Genomic DNA, 20,478 nt, shown 5'->3' on the forward strand with positions numbered 1-20,478 from the left:
GACCGGTCCTTGGAGAGGGACATCATACTTGGTAGGGTGGAGGGACAGTGCAGGAGGGGAAGGTCGTCTATGAGGTGGATTGATTCAGTGACTGGGATAATCGGGATGGGTGTATCAGAGACAGTGCGATTGGCACAGGACAGAGCAGAGTTTAGAGCTATTGTACATAGGGTTGCTATGAGTTGCAAGAGACTCAATGGCACATAACAACACCACCACCAACAACAAATCATTAATATCACATGCAAGCAAAATCTTGCTGAAGATTATTAAAAAAAAAAAGACTGGAAAAGTACATCAACAGAGAATTACCAGAAATACAAGCTAGGTCAAAAAGATGTTGTGGCACTAGAGACATTATCACCAAAGTATATGGATCATGGTAAAAAGCAGAGTATTAGAGGATTGTCTATTTGTTTTTAACTGATTATGCAAACTGTGTCGATCACAACAAATTGTGGCTAACCTTGAGAAGAATGGGAATCTCAGAACACTTGATTGTGCTTATGTGAAACCGATACTTGAACCAGAAATAAGTTGTCAGAACAGAGCAAGGAAACATTGCATTGTTCAAAATCAGAAAAGAATTGCATTAGGGCTGTGTTCTAACTCCGTACTTTTTCAATTTATATATGGAACAGATCATTCTGGTGGCTGGATTTTATGAGGAAGAATGTGACATCAGTATTGGGGATGACACAACCCTACTTGCAGAAACTGAAGAGGACCTGAAACATTTGCTGCAGAAAGTCAAGGCCTGTAGACTTCAATGTGGATTGGAACTCAACATCAAGAAGACAAAGATTCTCACCACTTGGCCAACTGACAGCACCATGAAAGATAGACAAGGGATTGAGTTAAGAACTTCAGCTTGCTTGGCTCCACAATCAACACTCTTGGCACCAGCAGTCAGGAAATCAAAAGATAAATTTCTCTGAGGAAGTCTGCTGTCAGGGACGTCACCAAAGTACCAAAGAGTAATCATGTCAGTTTAGAAACTATGGTGAACCTGGTCCAGGACATAATATTTGTAATTACCTTCTATGCATCGGAGAGATGTGCAATGACAAAAGATGACAGAAGAATTGATGTCTTTGAGTTTTGGTGTTGGAGAAGAGTATTGAAAATATCATGTGCCATTAAGAGAACAAACAGGTCTATCTCAGAAAGGGTGAATCCAAGTTTCTCCATGGAGGCAAGGATCTTGAAGCTTTGTCTCAAATACTTGGGCACATTGCCAAGCAGAACCAGTACTTGGAGAAAGGCATCATGGTTGGAAGGGTGGAGGGATAGTGCAGGAGAAGTGATCTTGGATGAGATGGATTGACACAGTGACTGGGATAATGGAGGTAGGAGTGTTGGAGTCAGTGTGACTGGCTCAGGGTAGAGCAGGTTTCAGAGCTGGTGTGCATGGGGTTGCTATGACTTGCAGGAGACTCACTGGCACACAACAACAACAACAACAACAACAGTGTGTAAGTAAGATCAACAAAATAAACTAAAAAATAAAACAGCTTGATGACCTTACCATTTCAGGAGAACTCCTCCTTGAAAATCTTTGGCATAGTATCTTGATTGTTGGTAACTTCAGAGGGACTTCATTTCTCAAGAAGAGATGGCTTAGCTGAGATTGTAGAAGATAACCTGAAGATACAGGGTCCAGGATCTTCAGCTCATTCTCAATCTTGTCTAATAGGTTGGCACTCAAAGGGCATGCCTTGAGTTCTCTTCTGATCAGGGAAAGAAGAAAAGTGTCTTCTTGTGCTGTTCTACTTGGTCTTTGGCTAAAATCCTGACAAAACCAATAAATGAATAAAATCAACACAAATGGCTCTAAATTGAAATGGCTAAAGATCAATGCAAGAAGTACTGGGGCTGATAGAAATACATTTACATTCAGACTTGACCTATAATAAGAAAATTTGGTAACACGTTAAGATAAGTATTCATTCTGTTTCATTAGTTTTAATGACTTAAACTTCCCCTTAGGAAAAGAAAGAAAGGAAACTTTTAGAGTACCTACTGCATCACAATTATCAGATATGCAATGAACTGGTAGAAGATAGTAGAACGGCCTAGGTAGCTATGTATTTCCAAACCTTCAACTATTAAAAACTCTATGGACTAAAGTTCTGTTCTCACATAAATGCATCACCATGAATTAGAAATGCCTCTATGGCAAGTGGACTAGTCTACTCTGCTATAATTCAATTTTTAAACGTAGTTCGTGTAATTGCATGTGGTTTTTAATAGCCAGTCTCAGAGAAGCATAGGACTAGAGATGGGAGTGGGGGTTTGATCAAGGATGACTCAGAGAGGACCAAAGTGCTCCTAGATGCCTCAGATCCTTACCCAGGTAACTAGAAGCAGCATGGTCTTCAGGAGTATATGAGCCCTTGATTAAAAAAAAAAGGAAAAAAAAGGAGAAAGAAGGCGGAAAGTTCTGCTGAGACATGCAGAGTTTGCCTGCAGACTCCTTAGAGGAAGCTTCTCGGAAAAGTAGCCGGATAGACAGATACAGTCATGAAACGAATCTAGTATCCAGTATATCTTCATTCATACTCTCTATTCATTACAATAGACAGCTTACAATTAATAATAATAAAAGAGAAATCTCTTACTACACACACCTCAGGTTGGTCAGAGCCATTCTTAAGCATCTGTTCCAAGGACCAGTCTCTAAGGTTTCTTCTGGGGAGACCATGGATGTAGGATAGGGATTGGTCTCCAGTTGGTACAGAACTACAGTGGATATTTGCCTATTAAGAATGGGAAAGAAACCAAGACAAATTAGAGCAAGGAGCAGAAAGAGACTGATTCAATATTTACAGAGTAATTTCAGTCTGAAAGATAATTTTCAATATAAAAATATTTCAATTTTCAGTCACGTATAAACAATGTCTTACCTCTGAGAATTATTATAGTTCTTATGGTATTCTAAGGAAATACTACTCATCAATACTTTATTATTTCAAAAGTATCAACGTGTTCTTTCCTCCTCTCAAAATATTCTTTAGCCCATTTTATTCTAATTTAAACACCACGAGCTGTTATGTGCTTTTATCCTTGGAACTGAAAATAGAGGTAAACAAGACAAGACTGACTCCTGCCTTCATAGATATCCTGACCTTGACTTGACAGACTAAATTTTAGGTTCTCATCTAGAGAATGGGGAAAGAAATGCTATGAGGAATGACTTTCATAATTTATTTAACATATCTTTTGAATTATAAAATCTCTATTTTGCATTTAAGGAGTTCTAGTGGCCTGATGGTAAGAAGTTGTGCTCCCAACTCAGTTTTTACGACTCCATCTGTATTCTATGGGAGAAAGATGAACAACCTTCTCCCAAGCAGTTTACAGCCTGAGAAAAACTGCTTAGTGGGTTCACTCTGAGTTGGTTCTGGCTAGATGGCAAATAGAACAATAACAATTTTCATTTGTTAGTTACTTTTGTGAGCCTCCTACTGATAATGTATGAACTCCATGTGGCCTATGGCTCTGTCCTGTGCACCGCTGACTCACAGCATGAATATAGCTCAATCTGTTGAGTGAATGAGGAAACTAAGTGTCATAGATGCTGATGATGTTTTGTTCAGGCCAAGTCCATGCTCACTTTTGGATTCTCCGCGTGCTGATATAAATCATAACTTACTATTGTTTTTCAAACATAAAGAGTATACCTCCAATGTCAAAGAAGATAAATGAGAAACTGTTGGTTAAGAGTCACCTCACAAGTTTCTAAAGTTGAAAGAGACATCTCAGAATGGCTACAAAGTTTCTGATACATGTTTCTCTCATTGATTTACTTTAGACTAAAAAAACCTCTAGAAAGAAATAACTGTTTGGATGAGACACAATAGTTTGAAATGAGTTCAATCAATGCGAGTTCTATGATGTTTACCTAAAAGAATTGGTATAAATGAAGCAGAGAAATTTAAAACATATTTAGTAGCTTTTTTTGGATTGCTGAAATATGCAAGTGCTAGAAATGAAAACAAGTCTCTTAAAAACTGCTTATAAATAAAATGACTTAGTGGAATGCATGAATACTCTTACACAGACAAATGAACACAACAAATGGCCTTTTGCACAACAGAGAGCTGAAGATTGGAAGAAAATCCAGAGATAGCAAAAAAGTGCAAATTTAAAAAGTTCTGTTTTCCAAAAACTTACACCAAAGTCTTAATATGTTCTAGGAAACATTAAATGACTTAAAAAGAAACCTTAGTAATAGTGAAGGTACAATGAGAAAGACTGAATATAAAAACTTGAACAGGAATTTTTAGGAAGTGTGAAATTAGAAAACGTTATTATTTCCAAAATTATTTTATGCAAAGAAGTCATCTTAATACACATTTCCACAAATTCAAAGGAGAAGTACTACAGATAATTGAAATGTGGTTTTGCAAATGTACAACTTCATATTTTAAGTACTTACTATGGAAAACTAAAAATGTAGGCATCTGTAAGGAGAATAATAAAAGATACTCATTAGCAAACTTTACAGATTATTATATTGCAATCTTAATATATCTCCACCTGTTGTTGTTATGTGCTGTCAAGTTGCTTATGACTCATAGTGACTATATGCACGAAAGCTATAAACCCTGCCCTGTCCTGATCCAATCTCAATACCTCTAACACACCTACTCCCAATACCCCAGTTACAATATCAATTTCTCTTATCCAGAGTCTTCATCTTATCCAGAGACAGTTCATTTTTCCAAGCATGATGTCCTTCTCCAAAGACTGGTCCCTCCTGGTAACATGATCAAAGTATGTGAGATGGAGCTTCAAAATCAATCCTTGCCTCCAAGAAGTAATTTGGTTTCATTATCCCTCTCCAGGACAGACCTATTTGCTCTCTTGGCAGTCTATGGTACCTTCAATACTCTTCTCCAGAACAGCAACTTAAAGCTTGTGGTTCTTTTATAACTCTTATTCATTGTCCAACTCTCTTACACATAGCAAGTAATTGTGAAGGCCATGGATCAGGCTCACCTTAGTCTCTAGACTGACATCCTTGCTTTTCAGCACTCTGGAGAGATCCCTCACAGCTGATTTTTCCAAAACAATTATTAATCTTTGATTTCCTGAGTGCTAGTGCTAGTTGATTGTGGAGCTAAGCCAGCTGAAATTGTTAACAATGTCGATATTTCCTCTGTCTATCAAGATGCTGTCAATTGATCCAGTGGTAATAATCTTTGTTTTCTTGATGTTAATTGTCAATCCATATTGTAGACTGCTGTCCTTGAACTTCTGCAGCAAACATTTTAGGTCATCTTCAGTTTCGGTGAGCAAGGCTGTGTCATCTGCATACTGTAAGTTGTTGATGTGTCTTCTCCCAATTCTGATGCCACATTCCTCATCATAAAGTCCAGCCTCCTTTATGATTTGTTATGTATATAGATTGTGAAGGCATGAAGACAATACACATTCCCGATGCACTTCTTTCCTAATTTTGAGCCATGCAATGTTTCCTTGTGTTTCGTCAGGGATGTATTCTGTCTCCATACATTTTCAATATGTATGCAGAACAGATCATCCAAGACTCTGGGCTATACGAAGAGGAATGTGGCATCAGGATTGGTGGAAGAATCATCAACAGCCTGCTTTATGCCGATGACACAACTCTGCTTGCTGAAACTGAGGAGGACCAGAAGCATTTACTGCAGAAGATCAAGGACTACAACCTCCTATATGGACTGAAGCTCTACATCAAGAAAACAAAGATTCTAACCACTGGGCCAATTGGTAGCATTAGTATGGATGGTGAAGAGATTGAGATAGTTAACAGTTTTAATTTACTTGGCTCCACAGTCAACACTCTTGGTAACAGCAGCCAGGAAATCAAGAGACGAATTGCATTGGGAAAGTCGCCTGTGAGTGACCTCTCAAGAGTACTGAAGAGCAAAGATGTCAGACTGGCGACTAAGGTGCTAAGACTAAGTCTTTGCACTTACGTGCTATGCATCAGAGAGTCGGACAGTGAATAAGGATTATAGAAAGAGAACTGATGCCTTTGAGCTGTGGTGCTGGAGAAGAGTGTTGACTATATCCTGGACTGCTAGGAGAACAAACAGGTTTGGCCTGGAGAAGGTGAAGCCGGAATGCTCCTTTGAGTCAAAGATTCTGAAACTTCATCTGACATATTTTGGGCATGTTGCAAGGAGGGACTGTTCCTTGGAGAGGGACATCATGTTTGGCAGAGTGGTGGGGCGGCAGAGGAGAGGAAGACCTTCGATGAGATGGATCGATTCTATGACTGGAGAGGAATGAATGTATTTGGGATGGCTAGGTTGGCACAAAATAGAACGGAATTTAGAGCTCTAGTGCATAGGGTTGCTATGAGTCACAAGTGACTCAATGGCACATAGCAACAACAGCATGTTGCAAGCAGTGGAATAGATGTGTCATATGGAATTTCTATGTTCAGCTTTCTGAGGAAATGCCAAACTGCCTCTCAGAGTTGTTGTACCATTTTACAATTCCATCAGCAATGTATAAGAGTTTCTATCTCTCTACATCCACTCCAACATTTATTATTTTCTGCCCTACTAAACTGTGCCACTGCTACTGCGGTAATATGGTGTCCCACTGTGATTATGATTTGCATTTCTCTTATTGCCAGTAATTTTGAACATTTCTTCATGTGTCTGATGGCTATCTGAATATCTTCTGTGAAAAGTATTTCCATGTATTTTGCCCATTTTGTAATTGTGTTATCAGTCGTTTTCTTGTGGAGGCCCTGTAGGATTCTGTAAACTTTCGATATTAGACCCTTGTATATCTAGAATTTTTTAAAGTACTAAAGGAGTAATGCAGATGACACAAACTTGCTTGCTGAAAATGAAGAAGACTTAAAACCCTTGCTGCAGAAGAGCAAAAGACAACGACCTTCAGTATGGATTGCATCTCAATTTCAATAAAACATAAATATTGAAGCTGTAAAAGATTTTACTTGGATCCTCAATCAACAGCTATTGTACCATTAGCCAAAAAATCAAAAGACATGTTACATTGCAAAAATCTGTTGTCCAGGACCTCTCCAAAGTGCTAATGAACAAACAAAAATTCATTTAAAGGCTAAGCTGAGCCTGATTCCAGCTACGCTCTTTTCAAATGCATTTGAAAGTTGGAAAATAAATAGAAATTAAAGCACATGAATAAAAATAAATGTCTTTGATTTGTGATGTTGGAGTACTGAATATCCGGTAGACTGCCATAAAAAACAAGCTTGTTTTGGAGGAAGTGAAACCAAAATGCTCCTTAAAGGGGAGGATAGTGGAACTTTGTCTCAGGTACTTTGTATCTATTGATAGGAGGGGTCAGTCCCTGGGAAAAATCCTCATACTAGGTAAACTGGAGGGACAGTGAAAGAGAGGAAGACTCCCCATAAAATGAATGGACACAGTGACTGTAGCAATGGGGTAGAACGTATCAGAGATTGTGAGGATGGTGCAGAACAGGGCAGGTTTCAGGTCTGTTGTTCATAGGATAGTTATAAACCGTAGTCAACTTGATGACATCTAACAGCAGTACCAATTCCCAGTTGTTCACTCCATTTTTTGACATAATTCCCTGGGATAGAAATCATTCTTGTAAATAAGAGTAGTGTTAGATTTTTGTTCTGGGCATAGGAAGAATTCTGTCAGCTTTTTAATAGTCACATCTCTCCTCTTCTCCCAATGTAATTTCACCATAACCTCCACTATAGAGAATTTTTTTGACTTGAATTCTGTTCTTTTGAGAATAGATTAGGAGTTATCTATTGTGTTCCTTGTTTCTCATTGCAGACAAAAACCTCTGAGCTGGGTCTGTATAGATATATGTGGGGACAATGACAGAGCCTACAATTCCAGGAATTAGACACTTAGTAGCTTTCAGGGAAGAGGACATCGTTTTAGCATCATTTGATTTGCTTCCTTTGGCATTGAACGAACTTGTTACAAGTCAGTGAAATAGTGTGTTGGGTTCCAGTGTTATTAACATGCTGCTTTAACTAGAGACCCATTTCCATGAAGATGAACAGTGAGCTTCATTGAGAGATATCCCACCTCTCAAATTCATACTAAGGGCAATGGACTTCAACACTAGGTAGAATGGACATATATTCTTGGCTATGGATGTCTGGTATGGAAGGTCAACCTCAATGAGCTCTGAGTAGGAAGGTTGGAATTAGACTTGGTTCAAAGGTTGTTGTTAGGTGCCATTGAGTCAAGCATGACTCATAGCGACCCTATGACCAAAAGATCTGAACCTTGTCTTTCCTGCATCATTCTCACACTTCCTGACACACAACAGCCCATTGCAGCAGCCACCGGGTCAATCTACCTGGTTGAGGAACTTCCTCTTCTTCGCTGACTCTCCACCCTTCCCAACATCATGTCCCTCTCAAAGGAATAGCACCTCCTAGCAACATGTCTAACATATGTGCAGTGAAGCTTCATCATCCTTGTTTCCAAAGAGCACTCGGGCTACACCCTCTCCAAGACATATCTGTTTGTTCTCTTGTCCATCCATGGCATGTTCAGTACTCTGCTCCAACACCACAGCTCAAAGGCGCCAATTCTTTTTCTGTCATCCTTATTCATTGTCCAGGTCTTGAATATATAGCTAGTAATTGGAAAAAGACTGTGGCCTGAATCAGAGACACTTTAGTCCTCAAACTGACATTACTACGCCTCAGTAATTTGGAAACATCCATTTCATAGATGATGCTGGTTAATTATTTATTCACTTATTTTTCATGTTAATAGGACCATTCCCAGAGCTATTAAATGATGGTTTTCTTACAGTTGTCATTCAGTTTAAGAGACTAGAATGTTGTCATGCTATAGAATGATATCCAGAAAATAGAACTTTTGAGTGGAAGGATATGGAATTTAAACAATTCTATTAATTGGAGTTCAAGAGTAGGTTGAGAAATTATGGTACACTCACACAATGGAATATTAAGTAACACACAGGAGAAATGATTTTGTAAATTACTACCTAACTTGGGAGGGCCTGGAAAGCATTACGCCAAGTCAAATAATTCAGTCCCACAAATAAAAATATTGTAGAAAACCATTTGCTGTAGAATGAGTATAAAGATCCAAGGTGGGGGAGTGGAAGCAGAAGGATGAGGATGTGCACGGGGTGGAGGATTAATCATGGCGGCGTTGTATAATTTCATGGAGGAGGGGTGAGGGAAATTGGAAGAATCTGTTCTGGAAAACAATGTATTAGAATTTGTAAATAAACAGCAACAACAACAACAACAATAACAATAATAATAAAATAATTTTAAAAAAGTAGAATGAGAAAGGTTCCTTTCTGGTCCAACTGGGACCATTCTGTAAGATAAATTCCAAAGTTCTGCTTTGAGCATATTGAATCAGAACTGTCAATGAAGATCAAGTGGAAATGCCCTTGACATATGTCTGTTCATCTATAAAACGGTAATGACATGATTGCTTTCACATACCTCACAGAATTACCATGAACAACAATATAAAGCATGTGAAAGGACTTTGAAAAGAACACACACTATGTCAATCAACGCTGAGAGTGACTAAAATTTAAGTATTAACATGCTCATTTACATATCGCTACGTGCAAAATGCACCCTCTAATTTTATTTTTGAAAATGTGCTCTAGAGTTTATTACTGGTCACAGTCACTGTTTTTTGTTTGTTTGTTTGTTTTATTTTGTAAGAGAAGCCAGTGCACTTGCTTCTAGGAAATAATACCAATAACATTCCTTAATTTTCAAAAACTTACTTTTAAGGGATCTATTTGAAGGCAAAATATTTTAGAGCTGGGACTCAGAGAGTATATATATATGGTGTATTTGGGGCAATTAGAGACAAATCACTTAAACTATCTAGACTTCTTATTATTCATTTGTGAAATGCAGGTTTTTACTTGTTGATTTCTAAGATCTTTTACTGTTCTCACATAATGGAATGATTGATTCTCTTAACATTTTCGGCTTTACTTACCTCCTACTAACGATGCTCTTCAAATTTAATCTGTAATTTGGAAAAGAGTTTTACACACACCACGCTCATCCACATTAACAAAATCTTTATTGGCAATTGGTTTTTGGAACAAATTCAGCCAGTCCAGATTGCCTGTTACATCCCAGGCAAGAAAGCTTATTTTCATGTTGTATGAAGGATGAGAACCTAGAAGAAGCTCCGAGTCCTTTCTTCTTTAACTACAGCAGGATTCCATTTCCCACTTAGTCAAGGTGGTAATGAGCTTCTCTGTAATAGGCAACTGTGACTGCCATCTGCTAGGCAGGCACCAAAGGACCAGAAGACAGAACCAATTAGTCAGTTCCCACACCTCCCACAAGGCCTTCCTGTGTTGGTGACTGTGTGTTAGTCTTACTGAGCTTTCCATAAGAAATCCTGTTGTTTTCTTAGAAGAGAGGAGAAAATCATCCTCTCTGGAACCACAGAGGTAGCACAGAAGTCAGTTCTGTCATGGAGGTCCAAGAACACCTTATCCAATGAGCATGCGGCTACCATATAGTGAGTAGAACAAAAATGCTCTCTATTATAGTGGTAGAATTTGTGGCAGAAATAGGCACCTTGGTGTTATAAAAAATTAGAATAAACCGACTGTGATTTATAAGAAAAAGAGCTGGAAATAAGGAATTTGTCAAATGCACCAACTTACATCTAAGAAAAGGAACAGATACTGTGGAGTGATTTAAGACCTAGATTATGAACGTAAATTGTAGTCCTACAACTTCTCACTTTCGACTCAGCCAACATACTTCAGTTCTGTTTCCCAGATTCTTTACCCATGAAAGGGAGGCAGTAAAAGTTCTTACGTTATTGGGTGTTTGGGTATAGTTTATTAGTTAATATTTATAATTAGAGCAATATCAATACACAGTAAACATCATTTGATTGTTAGTTCTGAGTGTTAGCTCATAGAACCATTAAAGCAGCAACTCAGGATCATTTTTCAAATGACAAGTGGTGGATGCCCTGTATGAAATGGACTGAACAGGATTATAAATGGTATATACTCAGTGATTATCATTATGTACATCTGTGCATGAGGAAATGAACCACAGTAGTAACATTAGTTTCCTTCGATGGAGTTTTCTTGTTTTTCTTCTTAGAGTCTCAATCTTTCTAAAGAGTTATAATTTATAATTAGAAAGATAAACAAGGTAAATAAGGAAGGAAAAAGAAGAAGAAAGAATGAAAATTTGGGTAAACAAACTATCTCAATTGATGTTGTTGTTGATTGTCTTCGAGTTGAGCATGACTCATAGCAACCCTATAAACAAAAGGCCTGAAGTACCCCTACGACTATGGACATTTATGAAAGTTTCCAGAGGCATGTTGTTTAGGAAGTGAATGCCACTCCTACTTCCAAACCTGTCATAGAATGTTATTGCTTAAGTTGTCTGCGATGCATAGCGACCCTATGTACAGCCGCTCTGAACACTTCCCTGTTCCTGAGCCAGTCTCACTAATTCTGACACACCAACCCCCATCACCTCAGTTACCATATCAGTCCATCTCATATGGGGTCTCACTCTCCTGCACTGTCCATCCACCCTTCCGAGCATGATGTCCTTCTCCAAGGACTGAACTCTCCTGGCCACATGCCCAAAGTAAGTGAGGCAGAGCTTCAAAACCCTAGCTTCCAAGGAGAAACTTGGTTTCATCCCCTTCAAGACAGACCTATTTGTTTTCTTGGCAATCCATAATATGTTCAAGACTCTTCTCCAGCACCACAACACCAAGGCGTCTATTCTTCTGTCATCCTTAGTCATTGTCCAACTTTCTGAAGCATAACAAATTATTGAGAAAACCATGGCCTGGATTATGCATACCTTTGTATCTAAACTTACACCGTTGCTCTTCAGCACTCTGGAGAGGACCATGACAGCAGATTTTCCCAATGCAATTTGTCTTTTGAGTTCCTAACTGCTGGTACTAAGAGTGTTGATTGTGGATCTGAGTGAGCAAGCTGTAATTGCTAACAACCTCAATCTCTTTTCCGTCTATTGGCACAGTGGTGAGAATCTTTGTCTGCTTGATGTTGAGCTTCAACGCATATTGAACACTACAGTCCTTGACCTTTTGCAGCAAGTGCTTCAGGTCTTCTTAGTTTCAGCAAGCAAGGCTGTGTCAATGTATTTCATAGGCTGTTAAAGAGTCTCTCTCCAATCTTGATGCCCCCTCCTCCTCATGAAGCCCTGCTTCGTAAATGATCTGATCTGCATACAGATTGAAAAGGTACAGGGACAAGATGCATCCCTGATGCACCCATTTCTTGATTTTGAACCATGCAGTGTTTCCCTACTCTGTTCTGAAGACTGCTTCTTGGTCCAAGTATAAGTTTCGTATGAGCACAATTAAGTGTTCTGAAATTCCCGTGTTCCTCAAAGTTAGCCACAATTTATTGTGATACATGCAGTCAAATGCCTTTGCATAGTCAAGGAAATACAGATAGACAGTCTTCTGATACTCTCTGTTTTCTGCCAAGATTCATCTGACACTGGCAATTATGTCCCTAGTATTACGACCTCTTCTAAACCCACCCTGTATTTCTGGTAGTTCTCTGTCAATGTACTGTTCAAGTCTTTTCTGGATAATCTTCAGCAGGATTTTGCTAGTGTGTGATATTAGTGATATTGTATGATAATTTTCACACTGTCAGGTCACCTTTTCTGGAATGGGAATAAATATGGATCTCTTACAATCGGTTGACTGAGTAGTTGTCCTCCACATTTCTTGGCACAACTAGGTGAGTACATGCAGGACAGCATCAGTCTGCTGAAATACATCAATTGGTATTCCATCAATTCCTGGGGCTTTATTTTTTTGTCAAGGACTTCAGAGCAGCCTGAACTTTCCCCTACATCACCATTGCCTCTTGCTCATATGTTGTTTCTTGAAATTCTTCTATGCCAGCCAATTCTTTTCAGTACAATGACTTTGTATACTCCTTCCATCTGCTTTTAATGCTTCTTAGTCATTCAATATTCTGCCCAGAGCATCCTTAAGCACTGAAACTCACGGCTTGAATTTTGTCTTTAGTTATTTCAACTTTAGAAATGCTGAGCGAATTCGGCCCTTTTGATTTTCTGACTCCTTCTTGCACATTTCATCATAATATTTTGCCTTGTTTTCCCGAGCAGCTGCTTAACTTCTTGATTTCTTCCTTTTGCATTGGCTTCTCGGTGCTCCAGTGCAAAATTCAGAGTCTCTTCTGACATTAGTTTTAGTCTTTTCTTCTTCTTCCTTCTTAGTAATGACTTTGTGCATTCTTCATGAACGATATTCTTGATATCTTTCTACAGCTTATCTGGACTTCATTCATTACTGTTCAAGGCCTCAAACCTACTCCTGAGTTGGTTTTTAAATTCATGGGAGATAAAATCAAGGTAAAATTTTTATTCCTGTGGCTATGATTTTACCTTCTTTAGTTTTAATTTGGACTTGCATATGAGCAGTTGACAATGTGTTCCACAATCAGCACCTGGCCTAGTTTTCACTGCTGATACTGAACTTCTCCAATGGTTCCTTCCACAGAAGTAATCAATCTGATTCCTGTACATCCCATCAGGTAAAGTCCATGTGTATGGCCTGAGTTTATGTTTCTTATAAAAGGTATTTGCTATGAATAAATCATTGATTGTACAGAATTCTATCATTTTAGCCCCAGTATAATTTTTGTCACCAAGTTTATATTTTCTGACTACTGATCCTTCTTCCTGATTCCCAACTTTTGCATTCCAGTCACCCATTATTATTAAAGCATATTGTTTATATGTTTGATCGATTTCTGATTGCCACAGTTGATACAAATCATCTATTTCTTCCTCTTTGGCTCTGGCTGTAGAAGCATAAACGTGAATGACTGGTATTAAAAGGTCTTCCTTGTATACGTATGGATATTATCCTGTCATTCACAATATATATTTGAAGATGGATCTAGAAATGTCCTTTTTACCTGTGAAAGCGACCTCGTTTTTTTCTCTCCCCTTTTCATCTGCACCATAATAAATCATATGATCTTGGGATTCAAAATGTCCCATGATAATCCATCTAATTTCATAAATATCCAATATGTCAATATTTATGCATTTCATTTCTTTCTTTACAATGTCCGGTTTTCCTACATTCATGTTTCTCATATTCCACATACCAATTATTTATTTCTTCTTACAACTGTTTCTTCTCCTTTGTGCTTCCAAATTTGAGGGTTCAACTTCAGTTGCCAAATCTATTAGTCTACTCTAAATGTTCTTTGCTGTACATAGGGTTTTCAAAGGCCAGTTATATTTCAGAAGTGCATGGCCAATCCTTCTTTGGCTGTTCACGGTTAGAAAAATATCTGACAGACAAGTATTTTAATTTAGCAGGGAAAAGACATTTCCCTTAGAGAATTACCAATACATTCATGGCCCACCTTCCCTCCCAAGCACATGTGACATGTCTCTACACTTTCCCTATGACCTCTCCATTCCTTGCACACCCAGCTACTTGGTCAAACCCTCCTTTCCCCAGTCACCTCCCATTATGAACACCAGTCACTTCTGTGATGCCTTGCACTACACACTTCTACTGGTCTTTCGCACTATTGTCCATCTCTTGTTTAGGAGGATGTAAGTCCAAATCCCATGTCCAACCTCAGAAAAAGATTTTTGCTTGAGGCTGTACTGAGGGAAGATCCTGGCCACAGAGTTTCTGCTAAGTTCTCAATTATTTTAAGTAATTTTAAATTTAATTATTGACTGATAATAGAAACAGTATTTATACCTAAGTTTACAGGGTTATTTCCAAGGAGCACATGCGAATACTTATCTGAAAGCAAGTCTCTCAAAATAGCTGACATTAAGTCAGAATCAACTTATAAGTGACCCTCCAGTGGGTTTTAGAGGCTATAAATCACACTAGAGGGGATTTTTGCTTTTTTTTCTGAGGATTGGCTAGTAAATTTGAACCACTTGCCTTTGGGCTGGCAGTGCAACTGTTTACCAAATAGCCAGAACCGCATTAGTCAATTAGATAAGAGCACCTTAATGAGAAAACAATTAGTCAATAATAAAAAGTTTTATAACTGCAAATTTATTACCAATGTCATCCTTAAAGAACAATAACAACAACATTATATTAACATAAAGGTCAAAATAAAGAGTAACAATAAGAGTCTTTTGAAGTTCATAATCAATTATTGTTTTTCTGCTGGAGAATTCTCTCTCATTCTGTGCATGCTCTATTATGTGATATTAAAACAACACAAGAGATTAAAAAGTCTAAATTCTAGCATAAATCATGCCATTAACCTATAAAAAACCCTAACTCCTTGACGTAATTCAGGGTTAAACTAGACCTTACAGAGCATAGTATGAAATCCATTGCTAGATGGGGTAACTCTTCTAAATTGTCAACTTTTTCTATAGTTTCTAAGGGCAAATATTAAAAAAATGTGTAATAGGCTTTCTTTAGTTTTTCATGATTCAAGACTAGCTAATATCTGTGTGTTTTGGTAAGGATGATTAAAATAATACACTAAAAATAGTTATGTAAGAGTTTACGATAGATTCTAATTCAGTATTCTCCTGAAATATCTGGCTGTCACTTAATGCTTGGCAACACTACAGAACTCCTACTCTATGTATCTGCTTAATTGCAATTCCAACAATTTTTGGAAATGGTACTTTGTTATCAATGAATCATTAGGTTTGCCTTTACTTGGATCTAGTTTTAAATCACTGTTGTTCTTGCTTTTTAATTACAATTTAGTAATAATGTAATCAAATTAGTTTGTTGGATTGTTTGGTTGGCTCTTAATGAGTCATACGTATTTCTATCAGGAGGATTTGGGACTGACATTTTCTAATATCTAGATATGATCACATTTCATTTTGAAAGGATGATATCTTTTCCTGAAATGTTACAGCAGACAAACTCCCTAAATAAACATTCAAAATCACATGTAGTTTTTTGACGTGAAGTAGCATAGTCAGAGTAAAGGAATTGGTAGTCAGTGAAAGTATATAAAAAAGAATCTCAAAATTTATTTTGAGATTTAAAATGAATCATTATAGTTTCTATTTCTTGTAGAATATAATCATTAACTTTTGTAAAAGTATGTATTAGTATGAGCCTATGTTTCCATCCTTATTGAATTTTCCTAGTAAATTATCAAGAAAATTTTAAGTGTTTATTGCTACTTACTTTGCCTTCCAGAAATCTGCTGTTATATGCCTCTGGTCGTGTGGGTTTTTGGTTGTTTTCTGAGTTTTTGTTCTTTCCCATATCATCTGGATTATGGTCTCTTTGCTGAAAACTGGCATTAATGGGAGGTTGGGTCTCTCTGCTCATCTGTGTTGAATTACCAGTCACTAATTTCTGGAGCATTGTTTGAGTTCCATTCACATTGTCATTCTTGTTTCTGTAAAGAAACAGTTTTGCACTGTGTTACTCACAGAGCAGAATGTGAACTGACTGGAAAAAGGAAATGGTGTTCAACATGCAGAACTCAACATGATGGAAAGCAGACATAACCGTTGGTTATTTGTCTGTGGATCATTTACCATGGAGAGATCATGTTATTATGTCCTTAGGCTTTATCTTTTCTTGCCCTCTTCCTCATACCCATGAAGCCAGTCTATTCATTGCCTCTAAAGTGTCAAAAGTAAACTTTAATGGTTATCACATTTCTTAATAACAAGTCTAACAAGTATTTTCATTTTTTTTTCTTTTGCAGGTAGAAAAGGTTGAGGCAAGTGGCCACCTTCAGTTTGTTCTTTCTTTTGTTGCTCAATTTTTTCCTTTTTACCTCATGCTTTATCCTATTTAATTTAGGTTTAATATTAAATAGAAAAAGAATATAATTTTCCATAGGAAAAAATTGATTCAGAGAAATGTAAGTAATAAATAACAACAGTAAATTGTTCAAACTTACAGCATCTACATACAGAATACTTATTAGAATAAAAAAGAAACTTTAGTATTTGTGTGTTGATGGTCATATCAATAAATATAAGTCTCCGAGTTAGGGACTTGAAAAGACAAATATGGCAGAAGACTACAATCTTGATGCATAACTTCCATGATTTTAAAACATGCAGTATCCCCTTATGCTGTTTGAACTATTGTCTCTCTCAGATATTAAAAAAAAAGAAAACCACCTCATCAAAGTGGAATAGGAACAACACAGCTAGTTCTCAGTGGGTTTTAAGAGACTATAAATGAATGAGTGTTTGAACCATTGTCTCTGTCAGATATTCTAAAAAAACCTCATCAAATTGAATGAAGTAGGAACAACAGAGAGCTTACCCTCAGTGAGATTTCAGAGTCTGTAAATTGAATGAGAAGAAGTGGCACATCTTTCTCCCACAGAGATGCAGCTGGTGGATTTGAACCAATAGAGAGTTAGCGGTACATCTGCCTATGGTCTATATCACCAGAGCTCCAATGTCAGAAATTAGCAGTAACTATATTTGGCACCAGCATGCAGGAAATCAAAAGACAAATTCCTTTATAAAAGTCTGTTGTCAGTGACCTCTCAAGAGTCTAGAAAGCAAGCAAGGATATAAGTCTAGAGATGAAGGTGCATTTGATCTAGGCCATAGTCGTCTCAATTGCTTGCCATGCATCTGAGAGTTGGACAGTGTTAAAAGATGACAGAAGAAGAATAGATGACTTTGAGTTGTGGTGCTGGAGAGGAAAATTTAACATTCAAAAGAACAAATAAATCTATCCTGGAGAGGGTAAAAACAGGTTGCTCTTTGGAGGCAAGGATTTTGAAACTCCATCACATATACTTTGGGCACGTTGTCAGGAAAGAATAGTCCTTGGAGAAAGATATCATGCTTGGAAGGATAGAGGGTCAGTGCAGGAGAGGAAAACCCTGAGTGAGATGGATTGACACAGTGACTGTGGCTGTTGGGGCAGGTGTGTCAGAGCGTGAGACTGGCTCAGAATTGGGCTGAGGTTAGAACTATTCTTTATAGGGTTGCTATGATTCATAGTCGACTTAATGACACCTAACAACAACATACTTGGGTATGGAATTCAGTCTGTTTTATTGTGTTGTTCTTATGTGCTGTGGAGTCACCTGTGATCCACAGTGACTCTACAGCAGCTCTGATGCCTGCCATGTCTTACTAAGCGAGTCTTACTAAATCAGACACACCAACCCCCACTGTCCTAGTTACTGTATCAATCCATCTCATCCGGGATCTTCCTCTCCTGAACTGTCCCTCCACTCTTCCAAGCAAGCATAACGTCCTTCCCCAAGGATGAGTCTCTCCTGGCCACATCCTCAAAGTACGTAAGCTGGAGCTTCATAATCCTAGCCTCCAAGTAGAAAGTTGGTTTCACCCTCTCCAAGACAGACATATTTGTTTTCTTGGCAGTCCATGTGTTCAAGACTCTTCTCCAGCACCACAATTCAAAGGTATCGATCCTTCTGTCATCCTTAGTCATTGTCCAGTTCTCTGAAGCATAACAAGTAATTGTGAAGATGATGGCCTGGATTAGGTGCACCTTAGTCTCTAGACTGATATTGTTGCTTTTCAGCACTCTGTAGAGGTCTACGACAGCAGATTTTCCTAGTGCAACTCATCTTTTGATTTCTTGACTGCTGGTGTTAAGAGTTCTGACTGTGGAGCCAAGCAAGCTGTAATTAGTAACAACCTCAATCTCTTCACCATCTATCATGGTGCTGCCAATTGTTCCAGTGGTGAGAATCTTTGTTTTCTTGATGTTGAGCTTCAGTCCATATGGAAGACTACAGTCTTTGACCTTCTGCAGCAAGTGCTTCAGGTCTTCTTTAGCTTCAGCAAGCAAGGTTATGTCACCTGCATAATGTAGGTTGCTGATGAATCATCCGCCAATCCTCAAGCCACTTTCCTCCTCATAAAGCCCTGATTCTTGAGTGATCTGTTCTGCATATAGATTGAAAAGGTATGAAGGATGCATCCCTGATGCACTCCTTTCCTGATTTTGAATTATTCAGTGTTTCTCTACTCTGTTCTTAAGACTAGTTCCTGGTCCAAGAATAGATTTAGCATAAGCACAATCAAGTGCTCTGGGAGTCTCATTTTCCTCAAGGTTAGCCACATTTATTGTGATCCACTCAGTCAAACGCCTTTGCATAGTCAAAGAAACACAGACATTCCGCTGGTACTCTTTGCTTTATGCTACGACCCACCTGACATTGTCAGTAATGTGTCTAGTGCCAAACCTCTTCTAAACCCAGTATGTGTTTCTGGTAATTCTCAGTCAATGTACTGTTCCAGTCGTTGCTGGACAATCCTCGGCAGGATTTTGCTAGTGTGTAATATTAGTGATATTGTTTTAAAATTTCCACACTCTGTTGGGTCACTTTTTTTTGGAATGTGAATGAATATCTATCTCTTCCAGTCAGTTGGATAAGTAGTTGTCTTCCAGATTTCTTGGCATAAATTGGTAAGCACACCCACAACAACATCTGTTTGCTGAAATATGTCAGTTGGTATTCCATCAATTCCGGGGGCCTTCAGAGCAGCCTGAAAGTCCTCTTTCATCACCATTGCCTCTAGGTAATATTGTTTCCTGAAATTCTTCTGTGTCAGCCACTTCTTTTTGGTACAACGACTCTGTTTACTTTTTCTACCTTCTATTAATGCTTCATTAGTCATTCAATATTCTGCTCATAGCATCCTTAAGCACTGAAACTCAGGCCTTGAATTTGTTTTTTAGTTCCTTAAGCTTAAAAGCAAAATATTACAATGAAATGTGCAAAGAGTTGGAGTCAGAAAATCAAAAGGGCCGAACTCGCTCAGCATTTCTTAAGCTCAAGGAACTGAAGAACAAATTCAAACCTTCAGTTGCTATAATCAAGGATGCGTTCGGCAGAATGTTAAATGATCCAGGAAGTATTAAAAGAAGATAGAAAGAATATACTGAATCACTGTATCAAAAGGAATTGGCAGACAAAGAAGAATTTCATGAAACAACATATGAGCAAGAGCCTATGGTGATGAAAAAAGAAGTTCAAGCAGCTTTGAAGGAAATGGCAAAAAATAAGGCTCCAGGAATAGATGGTATACCAATTGACATATTTCAGCTAACAGATGCTGACCTGGATGTGCTCACCAAGTTGTGCCAAGAAACCTGGAGAACAACCACTTGGCCAACTGACTGGAAGAGATCTATATTTGTTGCCATCCCAAAGAAAGGTGGCCCAACAGAGTGTGGAAACTATAGAACAATCTCATTGATTTCACACGCAAGCAAGATTCTACTGAAGATTACCCCAAAATAACTGGAGCAACACATCAGCAGAGAACTGCCAGAAGTCCAGGCTGGGTTTAGAAGGGGTCATGGTACTAGGGATATAGTAGCTGATGTTAGATGGATCTTAGTTGAAAGCAGAGAATACCAGAGGAATGTCTATCTGTGTTTCATTGACTATGCAAAGGCATTTGACTGTGTGGATCATAACAAACTGTGGCTG

The 20,478-nt window shown here is 38.1% G+C and overlaps 1 protein-coding gene across 1 annotated transcript in view; it reads right to left on the minus strand.

Moving 5' to 3' along the window:
* LOC102856906 (chromosome unknown open reading frame, human C1orf87) overlaps positions 1-20,478 on the minus strand; it is a 150,512-nt gene that overhangs the window by 93,125 nt on the left and 36,909 nt on the right. Inside the window, exons 2-5 of the mRNA XM_006879745.1 lie at positions 16,205-16,425; positions 5,636-5,643; positions 2,631-2,759; positions 1,529-1,792 (exon numbers count right to left, since the gene is read on the minus strand). Coding sequence (XP_006879807.1) covers positions 1,529-1,792; positions 2,631-2,759; positions 5,636-5,643; positions 16,205-16,425 — 622 coding nt within the window. The remainder of the gene's footprint in view (positions 1-1,528; positions 1,793-2,630; positions 2,760-5,635; positions 5,644-16,204; positions 16,426-20,478) is intronic.

This window comes from Elephantulus edwardii, unplaced genomic scaffold (assembly GCF_000299155.1).
Source record: "Elephantulus edwardii isolate Elephantulus edwardi_28Jun2011 unplaced genomic scaffold, EleEdw1.0 scaffold00005, whole genome shotgun sequence".
Taxonomy (NCBI): domain Eukaryota; kingdom Metazoa; phylum Chordata; class Mammalia; order Macroscelidea; family Macroscelididae; genus Elephantulus; species Elephantulus edwardii.